General features: G+C 38.0%; 1 protein-coding gene across 4 annotated transcripts in view; it reads right to left on the bottom strand.

Annotated features, from left to right (window-relative positions):
• The window catches only part of TNIK (TRAF2 and NCK interacting kinase), a 380,956-nt gene that overhangs the window by 120,757 nt on the left and 235,173 nt on the right, over positions 1-25,026 (bottom strand). For all 4 annotated transcript variants that reach the window (XM_012736386.3, XM_012736389.3, XM_012736387.3 and 1 more), the window contains exons 4-7: positions 21,640-21,765; positions 7,093-7,203; positions 3,561-3,651; positions 1,284-1,414 (exon numbers count right to left, since the gene is read on the bottom strand). In XM_012736386.3, the coding sequence (XP_012591840.2) occupies positions 1,284-1,414; positions 3,561-3,651; positions 7,093-7,203; positions 21,640-21,765 (459 nt within the window). The remainder of the gene's footprint in view (positions 1-1,283; positions 1,415-3,560; positions 3,652-7,092; positions 7,204-21,639; positions 21,766-25,026) is intronic.

The following is a 25,026-nucleotide window of genomic DNA, read 5'->3' as shown; positions in this document are numbered from 1 at the left end:
CTTTGAAGGAAGGAGGAATTTATAGGAGATTATTATGTTTTCAGACCTTCAAGCTTGCATCTCCCCAAAGAGGCAAATAATTTTTTGTCAATACCCTGAGACACCAGGCCCTGAAAACACTGCAATGTTTGCATCTTTGTGACCTGATTTCAATAATAACCCTACACGCAGACAACTAAAAATGTTCTTTTAAAGGAATTCTTTAAATATGTTCCTTGGTTGATAAATTGGAGATTTATACAGAAGTACATTGTAGAGGAGCACAACAGATTGGAAAGAGCTCTGAACAGAGTTAAGAGACCTGGGTGTAAGTCCAAATTCTGAGATCACTAACTGAGTGTACATTTATAGAGACCTCAGCCTCAGTTTTCTCATCTGTAAGATGAGGGTACTTAGGGAGGATCATGAAAGTCCTTTGGTAAAAGTCCATGTACCTCTGAAACCAGCCCAGTTTCAGCTGGGGTTGTTCTGTGATGTACACAAAGACCACATGGTGTCTCTCTACTTAGTGCACAATCAGAAAACCCACAGTTCCCAGATGCCATTGTCCCCAATTTTATTGTCTCGATTTTCAGTCACAGTTCATTAAGAAGTAATGTCACTTGATATTGCAGCTATTGACAAGGCAGTAACCCAAAATTATGTTTGATTTTTGGCTAGCAGAATAGAAAAGACAAGGGCTTCTAGGAGGAGTCTACTTGAACACTGCTTTGAGTTTCTTTCTAGTTTACACAAAGTAATACAGCATAAATAAAATTTCTATGATACACCATGCTGCTCTACAGAAACACCATGGAGTAGTTACCAACATCCCATTTGATCCTCTCTCATGAAGAAGAAACCCCAAGTACTTATACTTTGAGCAACGTAGAAATGAGTAAATATGATTACATGTAATCAGAAAAAGATGACTTAAGACAACAAATTCATATCTTGGGCTCTTTTAACATAAAAAACTATCAGAATATATACTTTGTCAAAAAATCTAAACTAACAAATGAAAATCTATTTACCAATAAGAAGCAGTAAAAGTAAATTTTTAAAAATATAGAAAACGATTTAAACATTTTTTTTTACAAATAGACAATCAGATATGATATGTGAATTCATTAAAAAGATTCTTAGTTGAGTATCTTATAATTTTGAATTCAAATATGTTTTCCAGTTCTCCCTGCGGGTCAGTCACATAAATCATAAATCCAAAGGCTTTTGAGAATTCTCCCACTGCAAGACTCAAGATGAGATAGCAGGTACTCTTTTGAAACACAATGAAGAAGTCATACCTTGAAGTCATATGTGGCGTCTGGGTTTTCATCACAGGCAATAACTTCTGGTGCCATCCAGTAGGGAGTCCCAATGAAAGTATTCCTCCTGCCCACTGTTCGATCAAGCTGGGCACTGACTCCAAAGTCCACTGTTCAAGTGAATGAAAGTCTGTGATCTTAGGTTTTATACAGTGATAAAATGAATGTGTATGTTTTTATTGTGGTGAAATATATATAACATAAAATTTACCATTTTAATGTACATTTCGGTGGTATTAAGCATATTCACGTTGTTGTGCAACCATAACCACCATCCATCCATCTCCAGAACTTTTCATCTTCCTCAACATCTTCCATTAAACAATAACTCCCAATTCATCCTTCTCTGCAGCCTGTGGCAATTATCCCTCTACCGTTTGTCTCTATTATTTGACTACTCTCAGTACCTCGTATAACTGGAACCATATAGTATTTCTCTTTTTGTTACTGGCTTATCTCACTTAATATAATGACCTTAAGGTTCATCCATGTTGTAGCATGTGTCATATTTTCCTTCATTTTCAAGGTTGAATAATATTCCATTGTATATTCAGACCAAATTTTGTTTATTTACCCATCTATCAGCGGGCAATTGGGTTGTTCTTACCTTTTTAATCCTATGAATGTGTATTTTTATTGTAATACTTTTTTGTTAGTATATTATGAGCATATACACATTTTGGTTACATAATTTGCTTTTGCACAGTTTGAGTCAAAGTTAAGTGTGCCCTCCACCCAGTTAGTATGCATTGTACCTGTTATGTGTGAATTTACTCATCCTCTCCTACCCCCACCCACCTGCTTGATTTCCCTTGAGTTTTACTTCCATAGTGCACATAAGTGTTGATCGATTAGTTCCAATTTAGTATTGAGCGCATGTGGTGTTTGTCTTTACATTCTTGCAATTGTAAATGTGCATTTTTAAATTGCATGTATAGATGGATGAAATACCAATGAAAAAAAGCACAAAATGTTATGATTGGTTCAACCATGGTCCCCATCGGCATGGATCTAAAATCGGTGTTAAATAAGAGGGAAGCTTGATTGTCATAAAGGATAGTATTTAGGAGATAAAGGAAAAGTGATTAAGAACAAAGGTCTGGAGTCAGACTAGCTAATTTTGCATGCTATTTCTGTCACTTACGAGTGGTGTGACCTGGGGCTAATAGATCAACCTCTCTGAGTTTCAGTTTCCTAATCTACAAAATGAAGATGATGACATCTACACGGAGTTGCTCTGATGTTTAAGAAGAATAATCTATTTAAAAGTATCTTACGCAGGGCATGTAATATACTCTCAACAAGTAATTAGTGATATGAGACCCACCATTCTGAGGATAGCTTATCTAGTCAATATGTATATAACTGCTTACCCTACATAATGTATGCTTCTGTTCTAAAAGGGAATATTCATGAGATAAAAGTCTGGCGCCAAATGCTAACTAAGAAAAAATGGAAATAAAATATTTTAACAAAATGGAAGAGCAAATATTTGAGATATAAATATAAAAGATATTTAAATCTTTTTGAAAATATGCAATCTTATGGACAGTGATCATTTTCTAGATGATAAATTGCATATCCTATAGGATATTTGTCAATTTATGCTCTTACTCATCTACACCAAGCAGGCAAATGTATGTGTGTATCCTCTACTTTCTTTGGACAATCCCAGGTTTGTTTCAGGAAGGGCCCTAATGGATATGCCAAGGAAAATGATTCCCCACTGGCAACTGGCAGATAGAAGTGGGATAACCAGTATGCACCTAAAGTAGAATATTGAGCATCCACTCCATACAGGTGACCAAGGTAATAATGAAATCAATGTAAATATACCTTAAACATATAGGAATGCAGCTGGAATTGACTATTCTAAATATGTCTAACTATGGATATTTTTAATGGAAACAATTGCATCCTCAGCATTCTGTTATAGCAGCAACAATATACACAATCTGTACAATATAGATTATTTTTAGGTCTGTTGCTTCTAATATCTACTGAAACAAAAAACATCTCTATTATTTCTGTATGTTCTTCAGGTACATGGCTCTGTTCTCCATACTATATACAATTCACTCCTCAAAATGCTTTCAGAAAATATGTTTTTCAATAGACAAAGAAATATTTTCCTTTCTATTTTTAGGGCAATACCCTCTAAACCCACAGTGACATATTTACATTAATTTTTAAAAAGCTGTTGATATAATCCTATACATTCCTGCAACTCCAAGACTCACTGCACGCTGTTCTTACCTAGTTTAACTTCTGCATTTTCAGTCAGCAAGACATTCTGTCCTTTAATATCTCGATGAATCACTTTATGCTGGTGCAGGTGACTCAGCCCCTGGAATGATGAAGAGTTGAGAAGGGTTATTAACAGGAACATAAACCAAGATGCACATAAATTATTTTGAATGTTAATGATCAAAATTAAACTCACCCAGACATACTTTTCAGAACTATATTCACATCTTTCATGTGCTCATAGTGCTGTTCTAACCTGATCAACTGTAGGCAGTTGATCAACACAAACTGAAATATACAGGCAGTCCTTGCAATGATGGTCTGTGTTAGACGAAATGCTTGCACACTGGATGTGGTATCAGGTACCATGGAACCACACAAGTGACGATATGGTTCCGACATGTACTTATTTCAGTTAACATAGTACTGTGACAAGTGAGGACTGCCTGCATTTGCTAATGTGTAACAGAAACATCTGCAGGGTCTCTGTACAGAAAACTAACCTGGCTTAACTGGATCCCCACAGGTTTTTTGGGCAATATTTGAATTTAAAAATGAAAAGTTACCTTCTGTTATACAATTTTAATTAAGCAGAGCAAGATATTCCTCAGACCAGCCAAGAAATTTCCTATTGGCTTTAGCCAACGTGGCTTACCTTTAAAAAGGAAAACAATTTCTATTTTCTTTGTTGGCATTTATCACTGTCATTTTTAGTGGCTTATGGTATTTGTGATATTACGTGAGATATTTATTCAGTGATGTCCAAACCTCATTGTGTTCCATTTCTTTATGAATTACTCTGATTGTGGCTTCTTTGTGCTAAGTTCTCTACATTACAGATGTACTCTAAGTCCCATATTTTTCAGATAAATTATAATCTAAAAGAATCTAAAGTTGAAGTCTTGAAAAAGCAAATTATATTATGCTAGCACTTGATAATTCAAGTTACTGGGTATCAAAGTGTTGTCATTTTATTACTTATGATTTTCTGTCCTTTTAATTTTTTTCTGCAACAACAAAATCGTGGTTTGAAAAATAAGGCAGACATGAAAAGAAATAAAACTAAATATCCCAATTCCCTTGATGAAGAAATTAAGCATGAGAGTACAGATGTCCAGAAAGATCCCTATGTACATTTAGGAATATCAGTAAACATAAACCATGTTATAGAACAGTTGGAGGCACTGGTTTGGGTGTTAAAAAATTGCCTTTCTTATCTATTAGTTTGGCTCAAGATAGGCATCAAGCAGATTTAAATGTCTGGTTTTCACAGAGTATACATACCCCATAAAATATTAAGAGAGGGACTTAAGATTCCTTCCCTCCTTCACCATTGAAGGAGGGAAACAGATACCAGAGGACGTAAGTGAGCAAAGGTTCTATTTAAGGAGATTACACAATGCACAGAGGGTTACCCCTGAAACTTCTTGTGGCCAGGGACATTTGGGTGATCAAATGCCCCTTCCAGGGAGTCACCGTATCTGAAATGCTGGTATCACTTGGGAGAATGTACTGGAAGAAGGAAGAAAACCACTGTTTTCACACAATTTAAAACAAGGTATTGGGAGATGTTCATGGGGTGAAACATCCCTGCTGCTTTTAGAACCCTGCAGATCAGATCAAACAACTGACGCCCCATGGGGTTCCGCAGCAGTGCAGAAAGGCATACTGAGCAGAACCCAGCCCCGGAGGCCTGGGAGATTCTTGGCACCCACTGGGCAGGCTGGATGACTAAATAATCCATCATATTCTCTCCATTTGAGCGAAATTTTAAGTCAGAAATTCAAATTAAGTTCACACAATGGCATGTCAAAGCTTGGAGACACATGCCAGATGTGAAGGAAATCAGCAGCCAAGCCTCCTTGTTTCCCCTCAAATTTTGTTTTGTGTTCTGTTTAAGAAGGCTTTTTACACCTACTCCAAGCCATGGAGGTATTATCCTATATTTTCTCTTAAGAGCTTTGGTTTTTGTATCTTTCCAATGTATATCTATAATCCAGCTGGCATAAACATTGAATATGGCATAAAGCATCAGGTTTCATGTTTTCATATGCACATTCAATGGGCCAAATGGTGTTTACTGACGAGAGCACCCTTTCCTCCTGGCAGCAGCATTTACCTTGTCACAAATCAGGTGTCCATATGATGTGAGTCTGTTCCTGGACTCTTGATTCCCTTCCTTTGTCACTGTCTAATCTTGTGACAGTACTGTTCTGCCTGAATTACTTAGTAACTTTATAATAAATTCTGGTAATGGGTAGCCTAAATCCTTCAGTTTTGTTCTTCTTCAAGATTGCCTTGGCTATTCTTGGCCCTTTGTATTTCCATATAATTTTTTTAAAAATCAGCTTTATCAATTTCCATAAATATACCTACAAGGATTTTAATTGGGAGTTCAAGGAAACCATGGATCAAATTGGGAAGGAATGACATCTTTAAAATATTGAGTATTCTGACCCATGGAATACTATATATCTCCATTTATTAAGGTCTTCTTTAATTTCTATCAGTCATATTTTATAGTTTTTAGGGTAGAGGTTATTCACATCAATGTTATCATTCTTAAATTTCATTTTCTATTTATCTTTTGCCTAATCTGATTTGCATTTAATGAATAGACATTTTCTTTTTATGCCTTCCTTTCTTCTTTCTTAAGTTCCATTCATTCATCTCCCTCCATCCATAGCACATATCTGTCTCAAAGGTACACCTTAGACACATAGTGAAAAACAGTTTTAATTTTTGTTCCCTCAAATTAAGAAGGCAGAACTTATAAATAAATAATGATTGCCAGGTAGATCTAATAAGAATGCTCAACAGGCATATAATAACCTCTGTATTAGTAGGAAGAGATAATAAAACCAGTCTAAATGAACTAAAATATGCACAATTACTTTCTTCTCCCTGAATCAAGCTCAGCAAATATAACACTATTGTCTAGACTCCCTGGTTATGGGATTTGTTGGCAAAACTGGGCAAACAGGCACAGTCTCATCCTGTCATTTTTTTTGTTGTTTTAAGTGAATAGGTCTCAGAGTTATTTTTTTTTAAAAAAAGGTAAAATCAGTTAAACTAGGTTGTAAGTACACAAATGACTAAAGTCATACAATCCTTAGAAAGTTTACATGGTGAGAAAGCATTACAGCACTTGTTATGTTAGTTATAAACTTTCACAAATGAATAATTTAAATAAGTGATCAAAATATCCCTTAAAATAATCTGTTTCCTAAGCAGGGCGTCATCTTTATGATCTGAAATCAGATTTCTAAATGCAAACACCACTGAAAATGAGTCCCTTGCTGAGTAAGGGAAATCACCCGACATCAGCCCAAGTGAAAGTGCACACAGCCTATCCAGGAAGGCTCTTACCGCCATCAAAGCAGCCTGCGCACCAAACCACTACTGCCACCACCACTGTCAGAATACGCCTCTACACAGTTTTCGATACATTCATGAATGTCACTGGAGGGCAGAAGAACGTCCAATATCTCCTAAGATACCCTGTGTTGGGAGGTAGCCCAGGCCCCCACTTGTCACCTACCCGTAGTATCTCCCTGCAGATGTATGCGATCCACTCTTCTTTCAACGTGTTACCTTTTGTATTCTTGATCAGGTCAGTGACAGAGCCGGCACCACAAAACTCCATCACCAACTGGCAAAAGAAGCAAACAAGCCATTATTACAATCACATCTCACAGCTTCCACTAGGTTGGGTTAAAAAGACAGAAGCCATTTCAGTCGGCTGCTTTGGGATGCCATTCCTGCAGAGAAACGGTGACCGTGAAACAATATAGAAAACATACTTTTATCTTAATTTCCTCCCAAAATGACAAAAAGGAAAGATTATTTTTAAATTTTCTAAATTATAAGTTATAGCTGGAAATTGAGGAAAATCTCCATATTTTAAATATTTTTTTAAAAAATGGAAGTGGGTAGGTGGCTCAGATGCAGTTGAGAGTATCTCTGCTTTTACTCAGCATACCAACCCATCTTTTACATAAAAGTAGTATTATTCCTCTGTCAGAATGAACTATGGTTCCCTAGGTGTCCCAACTAAGGGTAATAGAAGTGCACGCTGTTTATGTTGTTGGTTTGTAAGTAGCACTATGAGCTGTCAGAGTGGGGACTGTCTGTTTTTAATTAACTTCTGAAAATGTTCCCAGGAGGTTAGACACATCAAATAAATTCAATAAACAATAAACTCTAATTTAGCAACTTTCATCCAAAAAGCTCCAAGCGCTCTATAAATATAAACTCATTACAGTACTCAGCAACTTTATAACAGGCAGAAAATAAACAGTGCCCTTACTTAACAGGGAAATAGAGACTAGAAGAAAAGCAATCTCTGTACTTTTACATGTATTTTCTAGGCTTAGAAAATCACATCCATTTTCATCCTTTCTTCTTCAAAAAATATCTTCAACAAAAGTTATCTTATTAGGTACTTATGATTTTTTTTTATAATTATATGAAAAGAATTTGGAATAACTAGCAATCAATTCCTGACTTGATACAAGAGACAGAACTAAAATGGAGCCACGATAAAATCACATTGATGTTTTTGGCATTATCCAAATGTACATTCCTGAAATGTCAGCAGGTCCTAAAAGATACCCTACCAGGCTACAGAATCTTCACATAGAAATTCTGTTTTCTTTTTATCTGTATACCTAGTAGAAACTCAATAAAACCTCATGAGGTGAGTTTCATGAAGGAGTTTCCAATACCTGTTCTGACTTGTTTTATGATCCCACAAAGGCCAGGGAAATCCTCCCATCTTCCCCAAAGAACTCAACGAAGTTTCGAGACCTATAAGCAGCTTTTGTAGGGAAATTTGGGAAGGGTCACAAATAGACTACATGCTATCCAGTTAAGAGCTGGAAAATTACCATATGTAATATCAAAGACCATGATATTATGTCAAAAAGGTCTTAGAAGTCAATCTGAAGAGACACCCAGTGGCCAAAGATAGGATAATTTGAGCACCGATAAGAATAATAAGTGCAATGTCTGGAAACACATTAAATATGCTTAATTAAATGCCTCAATAAAGTCACCACCAAAAAAGAATATAACTGGCACCATTGCACGAAAATAAAGAATCGACTTCTTAATTTGAGAGCTAGTAAATAAAGGGAAAGAATGAAGAGTTTATCCTGCTTTATACAAATCTCCCTACTGGGTAGTTAAATAATAAAAGTGGGTAAACTTCTCCTCATAAAAACCAGACATTCCATCTAACACATGAAGAAGACATAATAGAATTAGAGGGTCACTATTTTGTACCCCCTAATAAACTAACAGATTCAGGCAGTGATCATCAATGCTGCCAACATTAGAAAAAGGAAATAAATATAATTTGCCTCCTGATAAAAGAACACAACATCATATAAAAAGTAGTCTTGCCAAAAACAAAAAACAAAAACCTGAATCTGATCAAGCCTCTAGCTCCAACCACCAATTTGCAAGAAATTCAGAGAAGTGTGGAACATGTTATATCACGGGGGTACAATCAGCTAAATCTAGAGTAGGAAGTCAGTTTAGACAAATAGTTTCTTTAACAAACAAATTGCAAGGAGGACAAAAAGAGATGGAAGGAAAACCTATAGACTTTAAAAACACTTAAAAAAGACACAGCAACTAACTGCAATGGATGCACCTTATTTGAATATCTATTTTTAAAAAAGAGTTGGTAAAAATTTTGAGACAATTACAACTTTAAAACAGACTTAGATATTTGATGAAACTAAGGAAATATGGTTAATATTTTTTAAGTGTGATAATTGTACCATGGTTATGTAAAATGTTCTTATGTTTTAGAGAAAAATGCTTAAACACTTGTGGATAAAATTATAGGACAGTCTCTTCTACAAATGGTTCTGGGACAACTGGCTATTCATATGTAAAAAAAATGATATTAAACCTTTACCTCATGCCATAGATAGCAAAATGGATCAAAGACCTAACTAGAAGAACTAAAATATAAAACTCTTTGGAGAAAACATTGGGGTAAATCTCCATGACTTTAGATTTAACAATAGCTTCTTAAATATGACAACAAAAGCACAAACAACAAAAGAAAAAAAATAAATTGGATTTTGTCAAAATTACAAACATTTGTGTATCAAAGGACACTATCAAGAGAGGGAAAAGACAATGCACAGAATGGGAAAAGTATTTGCGAATTATATATCTGAAAAGGGTCTAGTATTCAGAATATAGGAAGAACTCTTACAACTCAACAATAAAAAGACAAGCAACCCAATTTAAAAAATGGGCAAAGGACTCGAATAGACATTTCTCCAAAAGTATACAAATGGCTAACAATCGCATCAAAAGATGCTCAGTGTTATTAGTCATTAAAGAAATGCAAATCAAACTCACAATGAGATGCCACTTTGCACCCACTAGGATGACTATAATTTTTTTTAACAAAAGACAGAAAATCACAAGTATTGGCAAGGATGTGGAGACATTGGAACTCTTATACATTGCTGGTGGGAATGTAAAATGGTGTAGTCACTGTGGCAAACAGTTTGTGGGTTCCTCAATAAGTCAAACACAGAAGTGACATATGACTCAGCAATTCCACTTCTAGATATACGACCCAAAGAATTGAAAACTGGTGTTCAAACAGAAACTTGTACATGAATGTTTAAAGCAGTACTATTCACAATAGACAAAATGTAGAAATAGCCAAAATGTCTATCAACAGATGAAGAGATAAACAAAATGTGGTATATCCAAAAAATGAAATATTATTCAACCATGGAAAGGAATGAAGTACTGATGCATGATACAACATCGATGAACTGTGAAAACATTACGCGCTACATCAACGAAATCAGACAAAAAAAGGTCATATATTGTATGATTCCATTTATATGAAATATCCATATATGCAATCCATAGAGACAAAAGCAGATTAGTGGCTGCCAGGGACTAGGGCTAAGGAGGAACCGGAGTGACTGCTTAATGGGTGACAGTTTCCTTTTAGAGAGATAAAAAGGCCATGGAACTAGATAGTGGCAATGGTTACACAACATTGTGAATATACATACTGAATTATACATTTTAAAGTAGTTAAAATTTAGGCAAATTTATGTTATGTATATTTCGCCAGAATTAAAAAAAATAATATGATATGGTTTGCTACAAAATAATACTAGAATAAGGGAAGTAGGTAGGCATGTAGTAACAGATAGGGTAGGATTAGACACTGGCCGAAGGCTCTTGGGGAACACAGGTGTTCATTATATTGTTCTTTCAATTTTTGTGTAATTTTGAGAATTTTCCATAATAAAAAGTTAGAGAAAATACCATTGTGTAGCAAACCATGGTTCAACACCAGCAGGATGGATCAAAGAAACGGGCTTCCAAAGAAGGAAAAGAATATTTTTCCAAGTGAGCAAAATATGTTTGTGCCCTTTTTCTAAATCCCATTTTGAAAAACGCAGTGACCAGACCTCCTACAAATATATCCATTGCTCCTGTATCAGCTGGAGAAAATGCCCCACCACTGAGCTCTATTAGGCAACGTAATTATAGCTCCCAAGGAAAGTAATGGAAGCCCAGTGACTCCAGTCTTTCAAAATTAGATTGTACAAAATACTTTCAAATATTCAGTAGGAAACAACCCTGCTCTAGCCAGGCACTAATGTCAGTGATTTCTATAATTTGCTTGTCCATTCAGCTCCAGCTGAAGGCTGCTAAATTCTTTTCATCTCACTATGGAACAAAATGATTGTTAAATTATATAATGGGATTTTTTTAAAAAAAAGAGAGAAAGAAAAAAAGAAACTAGCACTTGCTAGCAATCGGTTCCTGCAGCCACACCAACACTGATAATTACTGCCACCACACAGCAGGGACCCTGCCTTCCCCATAAGTACCCTCATCACATTAAGGAACAGAAACAGCGCTCAACATGCCAAGGCGGGCAGTGATAAGTCAATAACTTCCTATCTCCCAAGTAACAAATAATGGATCATTAATATTCTCCCTGGAAGAAAGTTCTCAAAGAGTTTCTACTGGGGCAATAACACTTACTAACATTTACTGAGAATTATACCATGTGCCAGGCACTGGGCTAAGTGGTTTACAAATATTGTTTTGTTGACTCTTCCTCCTCTCAATTCCTTTATCTTTATTTGGAAATACAGCTTAGTTATGGTTTGCAATCTTAGCCATAGTCTACACTCACTAAGTAACTAGATCAGGGTTAAAACGTATTGTTCTCTCAGTCACTAGTTATGCTACCTGGGGCATGTTCCCTGATCACCCTGGGCTCAGCAACATCCCTCTCCACCACCACTGTGATAAAAGAGAAGTATAACCTTATACGTTAGATGTACACATTGACTGTGTCTATGCACATAAAGCTCCTCACTGGCAGAAACCTCAAACTGTATTTATTAACGGTTCCATTCTTTGGTCTATTTTGCATTTATAAAAATGCAAAAAGGAAGAGTTTCTGACTTGGAAGAGAGCATCAATAGCTCCCCAAGGTCGACTTCACTTGGATGGTGAAGAGACAGGACTAAAAAATGTCTGTAAAGGGCACTGGGCATGTGTGTTTCTAAAATCCCTATTCATGAAAGAGCACAAAGACACATGCCCTTTTTTTTCAAGTTTGTGTCACACAGCAAGAGACACAGTGGTGTCTCTCCAGGGTTCTCCAGGGCTATGGATCTTTGTACTCGGAAGGTGGTGATGGGGGTGGTGGTGGGGAGTATTAAAAGGAATCTTGCATTTGGAATTCTCACTAAACCCACCAAAATATTGGATCAGACTGAAATAAACATGCATGCCATTTGGGAAGACAGAAGGAAGGTCAAGTTGAAGGTGGGCAGCAAGCTGGGACTGGGCCTGGGACTAAAGGAGGTATCAAAAAAGAATACAGTGTGGCACAAGCAATTTATCAGAGAAAGAAATTGCTGGATTACTTGGACATCGGTAGTTATTTCTATCCAAATAACAAAGGTCAACTTTTATTTTATTTTATTTATTTATTTTTGAGACAGAGTCTCACTTTGTTGCCCAGGCTAGAGTGAGTGCTGTGGCGTCAGCCTAGCTCACAGCAACCTCAAACTCCTGGGCTCAGGCGATCCTACTGCCTCAGCCTCCCGAATAGCTGGGACTATAGGCATGTGCCACCATGCCTGGCTAATTTTTTGTATATATATTTTTAGTTGGTCAATTAATTTCTTTCTATTTTTAGTAGAGACAGGGTCTCGCTCTTGCTTAGGCTGGTTTTGAACTCCTGACCCTGAGCCATCCGCCTGCCTCGGCCTCCCAGAGAGCTAGGATTACAGGCGTGAGCCACCACACCCAGCCTAAAGGTCAATTTTTAAAAATAAAGAGTTCTGACATGTTTCACAATTTGTGTGGCTAACTGTCACATATTTATGTCAGTTGTCTTATGTTTCTGGCAAGTGGGATTTTTCTCTTAAAGGTTGAGCTGTTACTTATTCCACCTTCCCGTGTCTTCCCTATCTCCAGGACAGTATTTAAGGAAGGAATGTTCAGCCTCCACTGATGCCAGAAGAAGTTTCAGGACACCACATCAGCCCTGAGCCAGCCTCCTCACAAGGGACGACGGCCTTCAGCATGGAATCATCAGATGTGGTCACTTCTACACTTCCCTTTCCAAGCCTGATAACCTCTGAAAGAATTTCTAAAGGTTATTCTCAGAGGCAGTCTAAAAGGCTAGGATGATTTCTGGGGTCCCAAAAGTATTCACTCACTTGCTAGTTAATTGGTTTCAAGTTTCTGTAATGAGAAACAAAGCCTTAAGATGGTATTTTAAAACTGTAGACGCTAACCCAGAATACCCTGACAGGAACTCATTCCTCCCAAATATCACAGTCACCCACCCACAAGAATAAATGACTGCTGACAGATCCCTTCTCTTTCATAGGGAAAGGCAGAGGGGAGTAAGAGGAGCAAGCAGGAAGATGAACGTCTTCCTAAAATGAGAGAAGAGTTTACAACAAGCGGTTGAAGGGACACCCCTAAGAAAAGACAGGAAAGATAAACTTCGAAGAATTTACAACGCCACAAAGGATCAGCCTATTGACCTTGAACTTCCAGAGACATCAGTGAAGCACAGGATATTTTTATCCTGTGTGTCTAGAAATAGCCACAGCTCTCCTCTGCATGATTTATGAAGATGTAAACAAAACCCAAGCTCAGTAACTTTGTTACAGAAGGCTGCATCATTTCCCAAAAGGTAGTTTAAGTCTCACAATATAAAATGTGTGTATAGAAATACAAAAAACAAAAATGGGTAGGTATATATATGAAAACATTTATCCTTTCAATAAACTGACTGAAGTAAAGTAAAACTTGGGAATTTCAAGTTTGGAAAAGCAACCGAAACAGCCTTTTTGCACTTATTTATTTATTTTGTTGAGACAAGAGTCTCACTCTATTGCCCGGGCTAGTGTGCCATGGCCTCAGCCTCGCTCACAGCAACCTCAAACTCCTGGGCTCAAGCGATCCTTCTGCCTCAGCCTCCCGAGTAGCTGGGACTACAGGCATGTGCCACCATGCCCGGCTAATTTTTTCTATATATATTTTTAGTTGTACAGCTAATTTCTTTGTTTTTTTTTAAATAGAGACGGGGTGTCTCACTCTTGCTCAGGCTAGTCTCGAACTCCGGAGCTCAAATGATCCACTCTGCCTCGGCCTCCCAGAGTGCTAGGATTACAGGCGGTGAGCCACCGTGCCCAGCCTGCACTTATTTTTAAACAAGTATGTACAGTATTTGAAAAAGAAAATTCCTTTAATTTCTGAATTTTATTTTTAGACTTGAAAAGGGAATGCTTGAACTATACATTGTAAGTCTCCAAAAGATAAAAAGATGAGTCCTGAGGGTGTGAAGTGTCCCAAACTTTGTTAATAAAGCTTCTGGATAATAAACAACTTTATACTTTGAAAATGACAATGGCGGTTTGGATATACTGAGCAAACTGGTATTTCTGGCAACAGGAAGCCTGCCCAAGGAAAAGCCCACTAGAAATGCTCAACATAAGGAGACAGACATCTCAGAGTCAGAATGATAGCATTTAAGGAAATGCTACAGAAGTTAGCTGCATCTTGTATCTGGACTCAAATTCCATGCATGCATGAAAAATCTTCTGCAGAATTTTTCTTGATAGGAGTAATCATTACACGACTATTTTGTCCACAGACCCAATCATAGAAACTAACCTTAATGTTGGAAGAAATTTACAACTCTGCATCTCGAATGTTATACCCAAATGAAGAATTTGGAGTGACGATACGTAAGCAAGTTTTCAGATAGGTTTAAAAATAGGAAAAGAAAAGAAAATACAGAAATTAGGACTAAGCATCTTGGTAGCTGAAGATTTGGGGAAGCACAACATAAATAGGAACATAGAAATTGCCTCATAATTAAAATAGGAGCTGGAAGGGTTACATAGACCTTTAGCAAAATAACTTTGGGCATACATGAAGTCTTCCTTTTGCTAAGGTGAAAAGCAGTTTAAACAAAGTGCAAATGAAATTCTTTAGGACAAAAAAAAAAAGAAATAAGTTTCACATTCTTGTCAAAGAATCATCCATTAATTCAGAAAAAATGGCTCTATTAAAGCTGAACTCTGAACCAGTTACCAGGTATTAAATTAGGTGTAGCCTTAGAACTGTGTTTATATCTAAGTAATTTACCCTCTGTCTCCATAGGTCACGCAATGTAGCAGTTCTGGAGCTGGGAGGCTGCTTACAATCTTACTGTGTTAGGCACTCTTACATTTGCCAAATTCAACCTTTCAAAAATTTCTACTCACAGCTAACAAGATTCAATCACTTCCCCAGACAAGTTACCTAGCCTCTATGTATAAAGAGAGTTCTTTACTAATAAATGTGACAAACACTAATTAAAACAATTTTTAAAAGCCTCATTTCTGAAACACAAACAACAATGAGCAAAACAGAAATTTTAATTAATTGTTCAAAAGCTATGGGTGGTTGAATTTTTAAGGGCATTATCTACAGCACCTTACATTTAAATCCTAAAACAAGCAAAAATTAAGTGGGCATGATTTTTGCCAAGCCAAGATGCTATAGCAATGTAAATCTAAAATATGGTAGACTCAGGTTTGGGTGCTGTGCCCACACCAGTGCAGATTCTAAAAAGGATCTCTCATTGGTAGTTGAATGCATTCATGTCTTAGTTCATGGCAGTATCTCATTGTGAGACGATCTTATACAGGGGCTGGACAAGTAAATGTAGGACACGTAAATGCACGAAATTAAGTGTGTATAAAAGACAGCAGGGAGTGACGGGGCCTCTGGGGCAAATAGCATGTGCCCTCTAAACCGACGGTTTACTGCTCTAACATATTCCTGTTATTTGGGATTTCAGGCCCAATATTTCTAGATCATTTGATTTTTTTCAAAAATTTTCAAGGAATTCATACTTTTCTGTGAAACTGCTCAATATTTCTAATGTTGTCATAGTTAAAACATCACCACCCTTATGTCAACCAAACTAAACATATTTATCGAGGGAGCATTTAGCCTCCAGGCTGCCAGTTTGCAAACTCAGACCTAGTCCAACATTGTCATCTTTATAAGGTAGAAACCAAATGCCAGAGACTGCCTCTGCCAAGGCTAGACTCTAGGTCTCTGGATTCCAGGCAAGGTTATAGCCAGCTGTTAGAATGTTTGTCCCTGACATGCATACAGAATAATTTCTTAACTCTTAGCTCTGCAAGTCTACCATTTTGCAATCTAATGAATAGCTTATCAAGCCATTACAGTACAAAAATCTCTATCTTACTTGACCACCCTACATTTCAGAAGCTAATTAGAAATTTATTTCCTTTTACAAGATAGTCTAGCCTTATGATTGTTATGGTGCTATCAAAAGAGACAGCAAAAGATGTGTGACTTCACACTCTAATTTTAGAGAAATTAGTCCGTTTAATAGACAGTACTTTTCACTCATTCCCAGTGTCTGAATGGCATGCAGCAAAGTGGAGAGCCTCTCATCGCTGAGATGCCGTGGAATGAGACGTTAGGTGTTTGAGCTTGCTTTGTTTCCGAGATCAGAATCTTTATTGAAAGAGCTCCCTTTTTTGATTTCCGGATCAGGCCCTGAACAGTTGATAAAGGAGAATAACTTGGCCATTATCAGAAGTAGCTGCATTTCCACAAAGAGCTGGCACTAAACAAGAGTTTATCTCCACAACAAGACTGATAGAATTCGCACCAGATTATAATTCAATCAGACACCTGAAACAGCACACATATTGGCTGGTGGATGTGCAAAGCTCTTTTTCTTTAGCCACAGCAAAAGAAATATCTGGCGGATATTTCATGTACTCTGAATGCAGGGAATAAATGTTAGAAAATGCAGTAGGCTATGTCTCTATATAATTCATAATCATATTTTTATATAAATGTAATCCTAACAAAATGCTGTTAGTCCAAAGAGTCAACTATCTGTGACCTTTGCAATTATTTGATGAAACATTCCCAAAAGGCTTACTGCACTTTTCAAAATGTATTTCTTAGACTTTACGGCAGTCTTATTAGTAGCTAACAGGTCTTGCTATCCTCTTTGAACACTGGGGAAACTGAGGAATAAAGATTAAAGGTGAAGTCAAACTAAATTTATTTAAACACGAAGCTTCAATACTATCTGAAACACCAACCTTTGATATCAGAACTATTTTTCATGGCCAAAAGGAGATGAGTGTAGGGTTTAAGGGCTTCATTCTGGCAGCAGACAGCCTGGGGTTAGCTAGCCCACTGGCTTCACTGATTAGCTGCAATATCTTGGGCCATTTTTTTTAACTTCTCTGAGCCTAATCTCCTCATCTACAAAGTGGGGACAATGATAATATTTAATTTGTAATGTAGCTATAAAAATCTAATAAAATAACGTGACAATGTAAACAAACATAGTACTTGGCACATGATAGGCAGATGGCAAATATTACCGTTGTTTTTATTAGAAAAGAATGACCCAAATTTAGTGAATCAGAGGCCTTGAAATAAGTATACACTTTTATATTCCACAAGCAAATAATCACGAATATTGCAATCTGATATTAGTTTCCTATTATGTTTCTACCTTTACTTTTCCAAATTTCTCCTTAGATTATTATCATATACAAGCACAACTAGGAAAAGAAATACTACTCTTGTCCTCATCAGGCCTTTTAAACCTTTAACCTTCATCCACAGTGACACAGAAGCTACTGGACAGTCTCTGGGGAATGGTCAGGCAGCCCTCTGCATGGCCACAAGTCTGACAAGCGTGAGGCCTTTTGTCTTCCAAACTGGGCAGAATCTGGGGCCTGTTACTGCCCCATTTGCCACTTGCATTTAATAGCAGGTGGGGAAAATGGAATGTGAAGTCAGGATTCTTCTCCATGTCGCCTGGTTTAGAAGTGCTCACTACTTGCATATATCCCTTTATTGAGTTTAGGAAGGGGATTAGCTTTCTCAAACTGTGTCCTGGCTAGGCGCAGTGGCTAGCACTCTGGGAGACGAAGGTGGGAGGATCACGTGGGCTCAGGACTTCCAGACCAGCCCGGGCAAGAGTGAGACCCCTGACTGTATTAAAAATAGAGAAAATTAGCTGGGTATCATGGCATGTGCCTGTAGTCCCCACTACTCAGGAGGCTGAGGCAGGAAGATCGCTTTAGCCCAGTAGTTTGAAGTTGCTGTGAGCTATGATAATGCCACTGCACTTTAACCGGGGTGATAGAGCAAGAGCCTATCTGAAAAAAAAATATTATTATTATAATAAGCAGGATCCTAACTGGCCTATTTCTCTCCTTGTCTCATTCAGTCTATTCTCAACCCAGCAATCAAAGTAACCCCTTCAATATGTGGGTCAGATCCCACTCCACCGTCAAAGACTTCCATGGATTCCCTACCTAATGCAGAGGAAAAGCTGAGGCCTTTCCATTGGCCTGCAAGGCCCTGCATGCTCTGGCCCCAGGTCTCATCTCCCATGCCTCCCCCTTCCACTAGGTCTGTTGGAGTCACAGTGGCCTCATTGTTATTCCCCGAACACACCAGCCCTGGAATGCCCCTCCTTGAGTTATCTACAACAGGGCTTACCCTGACCACTATCCTTATCAGAAAATATCATAGAGTGGGTGGCTTATAAACATCAGAAACTCATTTCTCACAGTTCTGGAAGTCTGAGATCAGGGTGCCAGCACAGTCAGGTTCTGATCAAGGAGCTCACCTGGGTTGCAGACCACTGACTTCTTGGAAAGACCGTGAGAGAGCTCTCTGGGTTCCTTTTATAAGGGCACTAATCCCATTCCTAAGGGCTCCATCCTCATGACCTAATTACATCCCAAGACACTACCTCCTAATGCCAAGACACTGAAAGTTAGGATTTCACTGTATAAATGTGGAGTGGACACCAATGTACCAGTACGTGCATTCCCCATTAACATTTTCCTGCTCTACCAGGCACTTACCAGCTTTGAGTACTCTATAATTTTCTTGTGTATTATGCTTATTGTTTGTGATCTACAACAAAGATGTAAGCTGCATGAAAGTAGGGACTTTCATCAGTTTTGTTGACTGATATAACCTGAGTGCTTAGAAGAATGCCTTGCGCCTGGGCCAGTGCTTGATATATGTTGTTTGTTGGATGGATGAATAAAATGAATGAATGGGCAATAAACAGGCACATACACACCCAGGATCCCAGCAATGACAGCCATCTCCATAAGAAGAGCAATAGGCCAGCTGAGAACTGGCAGAAGGTGACTCATTTCCAGAGTGCAAAACCTCCCATTAACACCATACAGACGCAAACAGCCTTGCTGTTTTCTCTAAGTGCTGACCTGAAAATGAACTGAAGATTTTGCTCATTTTAAAAACAATTTCCAGGACTTTTCACAGAACTTCAGACCAAGCTAAACTTTCACATTTTAGGATGCCTGCCTTCTGATCCTGCATCATCCACTAATGAGCTTTGAGGCCCTGGGAAAGCCAATTAAATTGGCAAAATATATGACAACTAATTTTCCTTCCAGACCGAAAAAAAAAAAACAAAAAAAACAATCTCAAGATTAGGAAAAAGGTGACAATGAGTCAAGCTCTGCTTGACCACACTTCTCCTAACCTCGGCCAATGATTTGTAAATAAACACCCACATTTTAATGGTTCAACCTAACAAGAAAGCCAACTATCCTATTTGGCCCATCTCACAAAGGAATGGAATTAATAGTTAGGTGTGACTCATCTAGAAACAGCTGTACTGCTTCAGGTTGATGAGCTGGAAGGTGGTCCTAAAGCTACATTAATGCTTTATTTTAACTTGGAACCACAGCCCTGACCAAGGGAAAACCTTTCTATAGAAAACTTTAAAATTGCTATCATTCTTGGGCTATTGAGAATAATGCTGAAATGAACATAGGAGTGCAGATGTCTCTTTGAGATACTAATTTCATTTTCTTTGGATACATACCCCGAAGTGGGATTGCTGGATCATAAGATAGTTCTATTTCTAATTTCTTGAGAAACCTCCATTATATTTTCAATATGGCCGTACCAGTTTACATTCCCACCAACAGTATACAGGGTCACCTTTTCTCTATGTCCTCACCAACATACAATCTTTATTTATTAATTATACCCAGATAAAACTGGGGGGAAAAGCCATGATAGTGGTTTCCCTTATGGTGGTAGTGATTGCTTTTACATTTTTAACCTTTACACTTACATTACTATACCTTTAGAGACCACAGTTAAAATCTTACTTTAATTTTCCAGAAATCACATAAAATATATAAAATCAAAGTGATCATCCAAAATGGATTTAATTATCCCCAAAGTACATTTTTGTTTTAAATTTGGAGATGAGTCATATGGGAAAAATATTCCTAGCAGCTCTTTTCATTTCCAAAGATTGAGTATTCATTATCAAATGACATGAAAATCTCATTAGTTTTCTGAGTTAACATTATTGTATCCTTTTTGGTCACCAATTGCATTCACTGTACATGCTCTGTCTTCTCCACTGGATTGTAAATGCCTTATGCATTACAAGAGTAACTTCTACCCAAGGCTCAGCTCTTTGACATAGTCATCACTGGATCCACACAGTTTAGCACAGTATTTGGCATATAGTAGCCACCTGATAATTCAGTGAATTTTGTGTGTGTCTGAAAAATGAGCAAGACAGTAAGTGGGTAAAAGGGCATTTTTAGGGATGTGATTATAAACATAGCAAGGAAAAATCAAACCAAGATGGCATTATAATCCTGCAGAAGGACTAACTGAATAAAAGTTCCAATGACAGAAATCAGGAAGGTGAGAAGAAGGCAACCTGGGCTGGGCAGAGCAGCAACAGGGGTAGTGGTTTTGGTATCAAACTGAAATAATTTACTGAAATAATTTTACTGAAATTATTGGTAGGACAGCTAATCAGAGCTGTCTTATAGATTGTCAAAGATTCAGAACTTGGGCACATAGCTAAGTGTACTAGAAGAAGAAGAGAGGAAAACAACCTTTGCAGAGTACCTACTTGGCATCAGACACTGTATTAGGTGCTATAATTTATATTCAGAGTCATTCACACATGAGTGATAGACCACGACAAAGAATCCCATAGAGACTGGTTAGATCTTAGCTCTACCACTGTCAGCTATGTAGACCTTGGGACAGTTTACTTATCCTCTCTATAAACTTTTGTTTTGTTACCTAGGAAAGGAGGATAATAATAATGCCTCCCTCAAAGAATCAGAATAAGTGATATAATTCATAAAAAGTAAATAGCATGGTGCTTAAAATAAAAATGCAATAAAAGGTTATCAATTAGTGAACAAGACAGAAAACAGAACAATTGGTTTGGGGATGGTCCATATCAAGGGATAGAATAAAGATTTAGAGATTCTGGAAAGATTGAGACATATTCAGAAAACAGGAGAGAATATTGAAAACATAATATTATAGAAATCATGAGGGTTGAGGGTTTCCAAGAAGGAGTTACTCAATGAAATTTAGTCATGAGGATAAGGAAATGAACCATTTGGGCCTGACTGTTCTTCATGTACATAAAGCAAATTTAGACAACACTACGTACCCAGAGTTGGTCATCCATGCCTGGAGGGTTCTTTTTGATAAAAGCACCATAGTATGTAGCAATATTCCGGTGATGAGAATATTTCTTCAACATGTTAATTTCTTGTTTGATTTCTTCCTCTTCATCCTGTATTAGAACAGTAAATATTCTGTCATGGAAATCCATTGTCTTTTGTAAGATTCTGTTGTTCAACAACATCTATATCAACTAAGTAGTAAGTTTTTTCTTCTATGGTGACAAACTAGCATGATTATTTTATCTGACTGCAAAGAAAAAGTTTATAAGACAACACATTGGCAGTCCAAGGGGGTCTTCTGTTTGTACAACAGGCAGACATAACATGCAACTTGCTGGAAAACAAACAAAAAACCGAAACAGCCCCTCATCTCTTCACCTGGAAGAGATCAATGTAGACAGGCTATTGAGATAAAATTCACCCAAGGCCTCTGGGAACTATATCCATTGAATACCTATCACTGATCATATCTGGTATAGGAAAGATTGAGGAAAGTGAAAAGAAAAAAACATAGGCTCTCAGATTTCAATTTGGTTAAGTTCATTTTCTTTGAAGCCTACTTTTATTGAAGTGCATGACTGAAGATGATGAAAGTCAGATGGGAAAGGGAGCAAGGGTAAGTTCTCTAGATTTGAGGAAGTTCACAAAGCAGGAGTACCCACCTCGCCTTTAGGAAACTAAACATGAAAAGAGAGGGGGAAACATGCTCGTGCTGAGGATGTAAAAAGAGAGAACTCTGCTGCAGAGTGAGTTTCCTGACATACAGGCTTCATTCATTCTGAGTTTTGATTTGGAGTCCACCAATCTGGACCTTTTTCAGAGGTCCTGGCGGTACTGGTGGAGAGGGCGTGTCCTCCCATAATTTTATTTTATTGATGTGTACACATCAGTTGGACTGAAAAATAGTGTTTTATTTTTGAGGTTGATGGAACAAGTTCCTACCCAAGGATAACTGATTCAGAAGCAGCAGTGAGCAATGGCTCTCCCTGAGTGTAAGATATTACATAATGATGATCTAGAAGACCACCCACGGTGTGGCCCCTCCAGCTGCTACAGGGTGTCTGCATTCCTGGGCCATTCTGCAGCCTCCCATGTGCTGTCTTCTTCCCTGTCCTCTTCTTCACATAATTTTTACCCATCATTCCTGATTGAGGTTAACTGACCCTTCCCAGGGAAGTCTCCCTCAATTCTCTCAGGCAATGTCAAGGTCCCCCACTGTATCTGGTCTTAGCCCCCTATACTCCTTAACACACTTGCCGTATTTGTTGACATGGTATGGAGGTATGTACCATAATTGCCCCATTATGTGACTCTCTTTTCCATAGATTATAAGCTCTCCTCTGCTTTTAGATCTGTTCCAGAGTTCTTTCCCCAGCAGAGCTCCCTAACTTGGTTCTAGCCCCCTGGATCATCAGGCATCTCTAACTTTGTAGCACCTATCAGAATTGCCAGCCACATTTATCACTGGATTAAGTCTCTCTTCCTTATCAGCCCTTAACGATCATAAGCACTGGAATCCTGCTTGCTTTTGCTCTCTGTAACATCCCCAGCACCAAGCAAAGTACCTGTGAATAAATATGAATGAAAGAATGAATATATGCAAAGGGCCTAATGCCTAGCATGGCACTGGTGGTATTAGAAGGAACAGGTAAGAACAGCGTAAGGAAGAGTAGTGAAGTAGCTAACATTTGCTGACCACACATATTTACTAAAATAAGTTTTAGTAAAAAAACACAGGAGATTTTCAAACCTAGGAGAAGTAAAGCATGTTACATATCACATGGTTTAACTCAATTGAGTACTAGGTAATCTTAAAATAGAATGTACAATTGGGCTGCTGAGCTCAGGAGAAGCACATGTGCCGAACAGCAAGGAAGAGAGCCGAGGGGTGTGGGGCTGGCGAGGTGGCTGAGGCAGGGCTGGCACACTGCTGACCACCCCGTTCTTCCCTGCAGCCCCGGGAAACTGCCCCTGCCTCCACTGCGCAGGCCTGTGAGGCAATGACCTTCACAGACCTTCAACTTGTTGAAGGGCCCCTGCAGCACACCTCACGTGTCTTACTATGGTGCATATTAGCTATTTTAAACTCGCCTTGGGGTCAAATAATTGTGGGCGAATGTAGGATGTGAGCGGATGTACTCTGGGGAAGCCTAAATGGAAGGGGAGAAAACCAACCGGAGGGTTTCTGTGGGCAGCACAGCACCGGCAGCTGCTTCGATTAAAAAGGCAACTACACCAGGCAATAAAAGACACAGATCACTTTCCAACCACAGCCTGTCAGTCTCAGCTGCAGTCATTCTTACTGAGAAGTCAGGCTGCTTCTACTAGTATTTACTGCCTGTCTCCTGGACGTTGGGTGGTGTGGGATGGGGGTGGGGCTAAAAAAGCTTACCACATGATCAAGAAAATAAGAACTTATGAAACAGTTAAATAAAATAGTACTGGAGGTTAGAATAAAGGCACCACATTCTCCATCACTTTACAAAGGTAAAATGATGCAATAAAACAGTAAGAAAAGCTGTGCATTGCATCTAGCATCAGAAAGATGAGGGTGGACAGGTGCGTTGCATCTTGAGTTTGGGCACCACTCCTCTCTGGCTGTGGGATGTCAAAAAAGTAACCTATCTGTTTGGAAGCTACGTTTCTTACCTATAATGAGATACAGATATTATAAATTCCAGTATTGTGTGATAATTAAATAAGGTATGTGTGGGTTATAAAGTGTAACACAAAATAAGCATTATTAATCTTCTTAACCCAAAAAGTAAGTAAATCACAAAAGCAGGATGGCAAAAAATGTAAGTCATTTGAATTTTAGGTTTAAATTGCACTGTTTCCAAACATAATTATGGAACCACTGTGGGTCACAGTTATACATCTCTAATATACATCCTTGGTCTTGGTATCATAGGACCTTTTAAGTGAGGATGAAATTTATCAGGCCTTCAGGGCTACTGTCTATCTAGATTTTTAGGCTAGGGCACTGATGGCCCTAAAGTTATTTAGGGCCAATAACTAAAGTTATTTGGTGAAATAGAAAGGGGAGCCCTTACTAGTGACAAGAGTTCATTTAGCCATGCCACAAACAGTCCAGCCTCTCACTGTATGGCCCAGTGAGGGAGATGAGTGTTGATGCTTTCCCAAAAGACAAAAAACAACTGAGGTTAGAATTAGACTAAAAAGTTATCAGAGAAGAGTGTCCTCTATTTAGTAAATGTATTTATTATTCCTATGTCTTAAGTATTAAGCACAAGAATCAAGCTCACTAAATCAAGCTCACTAAAAAACGAATGACCGCTGGATCATAGTGAAAAATAAAGTAGTGGTACTAAATTGTTACAAATTTAAAAAGAGTAACTTTAATAAGCCAA

This window comes from Microcebus murinus, chromosome 1 (genome assembly GCF_040939455.1).
Source record: "Microcebus murinus isolate Inina chromosome 1, M.murinus_Inina_mat1.0, whole genome shotgun sequence".
Taxonomy (NCBI): domain Eukaryota; kingdom Metazoa; phylum Chordata; class Mammalia; order Primates; family Cheirogaleidae; genus Microcebus; species Microcebus murinus.
Note: the sequence above shows the minus strand (reverse complement) of the source record. Positions and strands in the feature narration are given on the sequence as shown.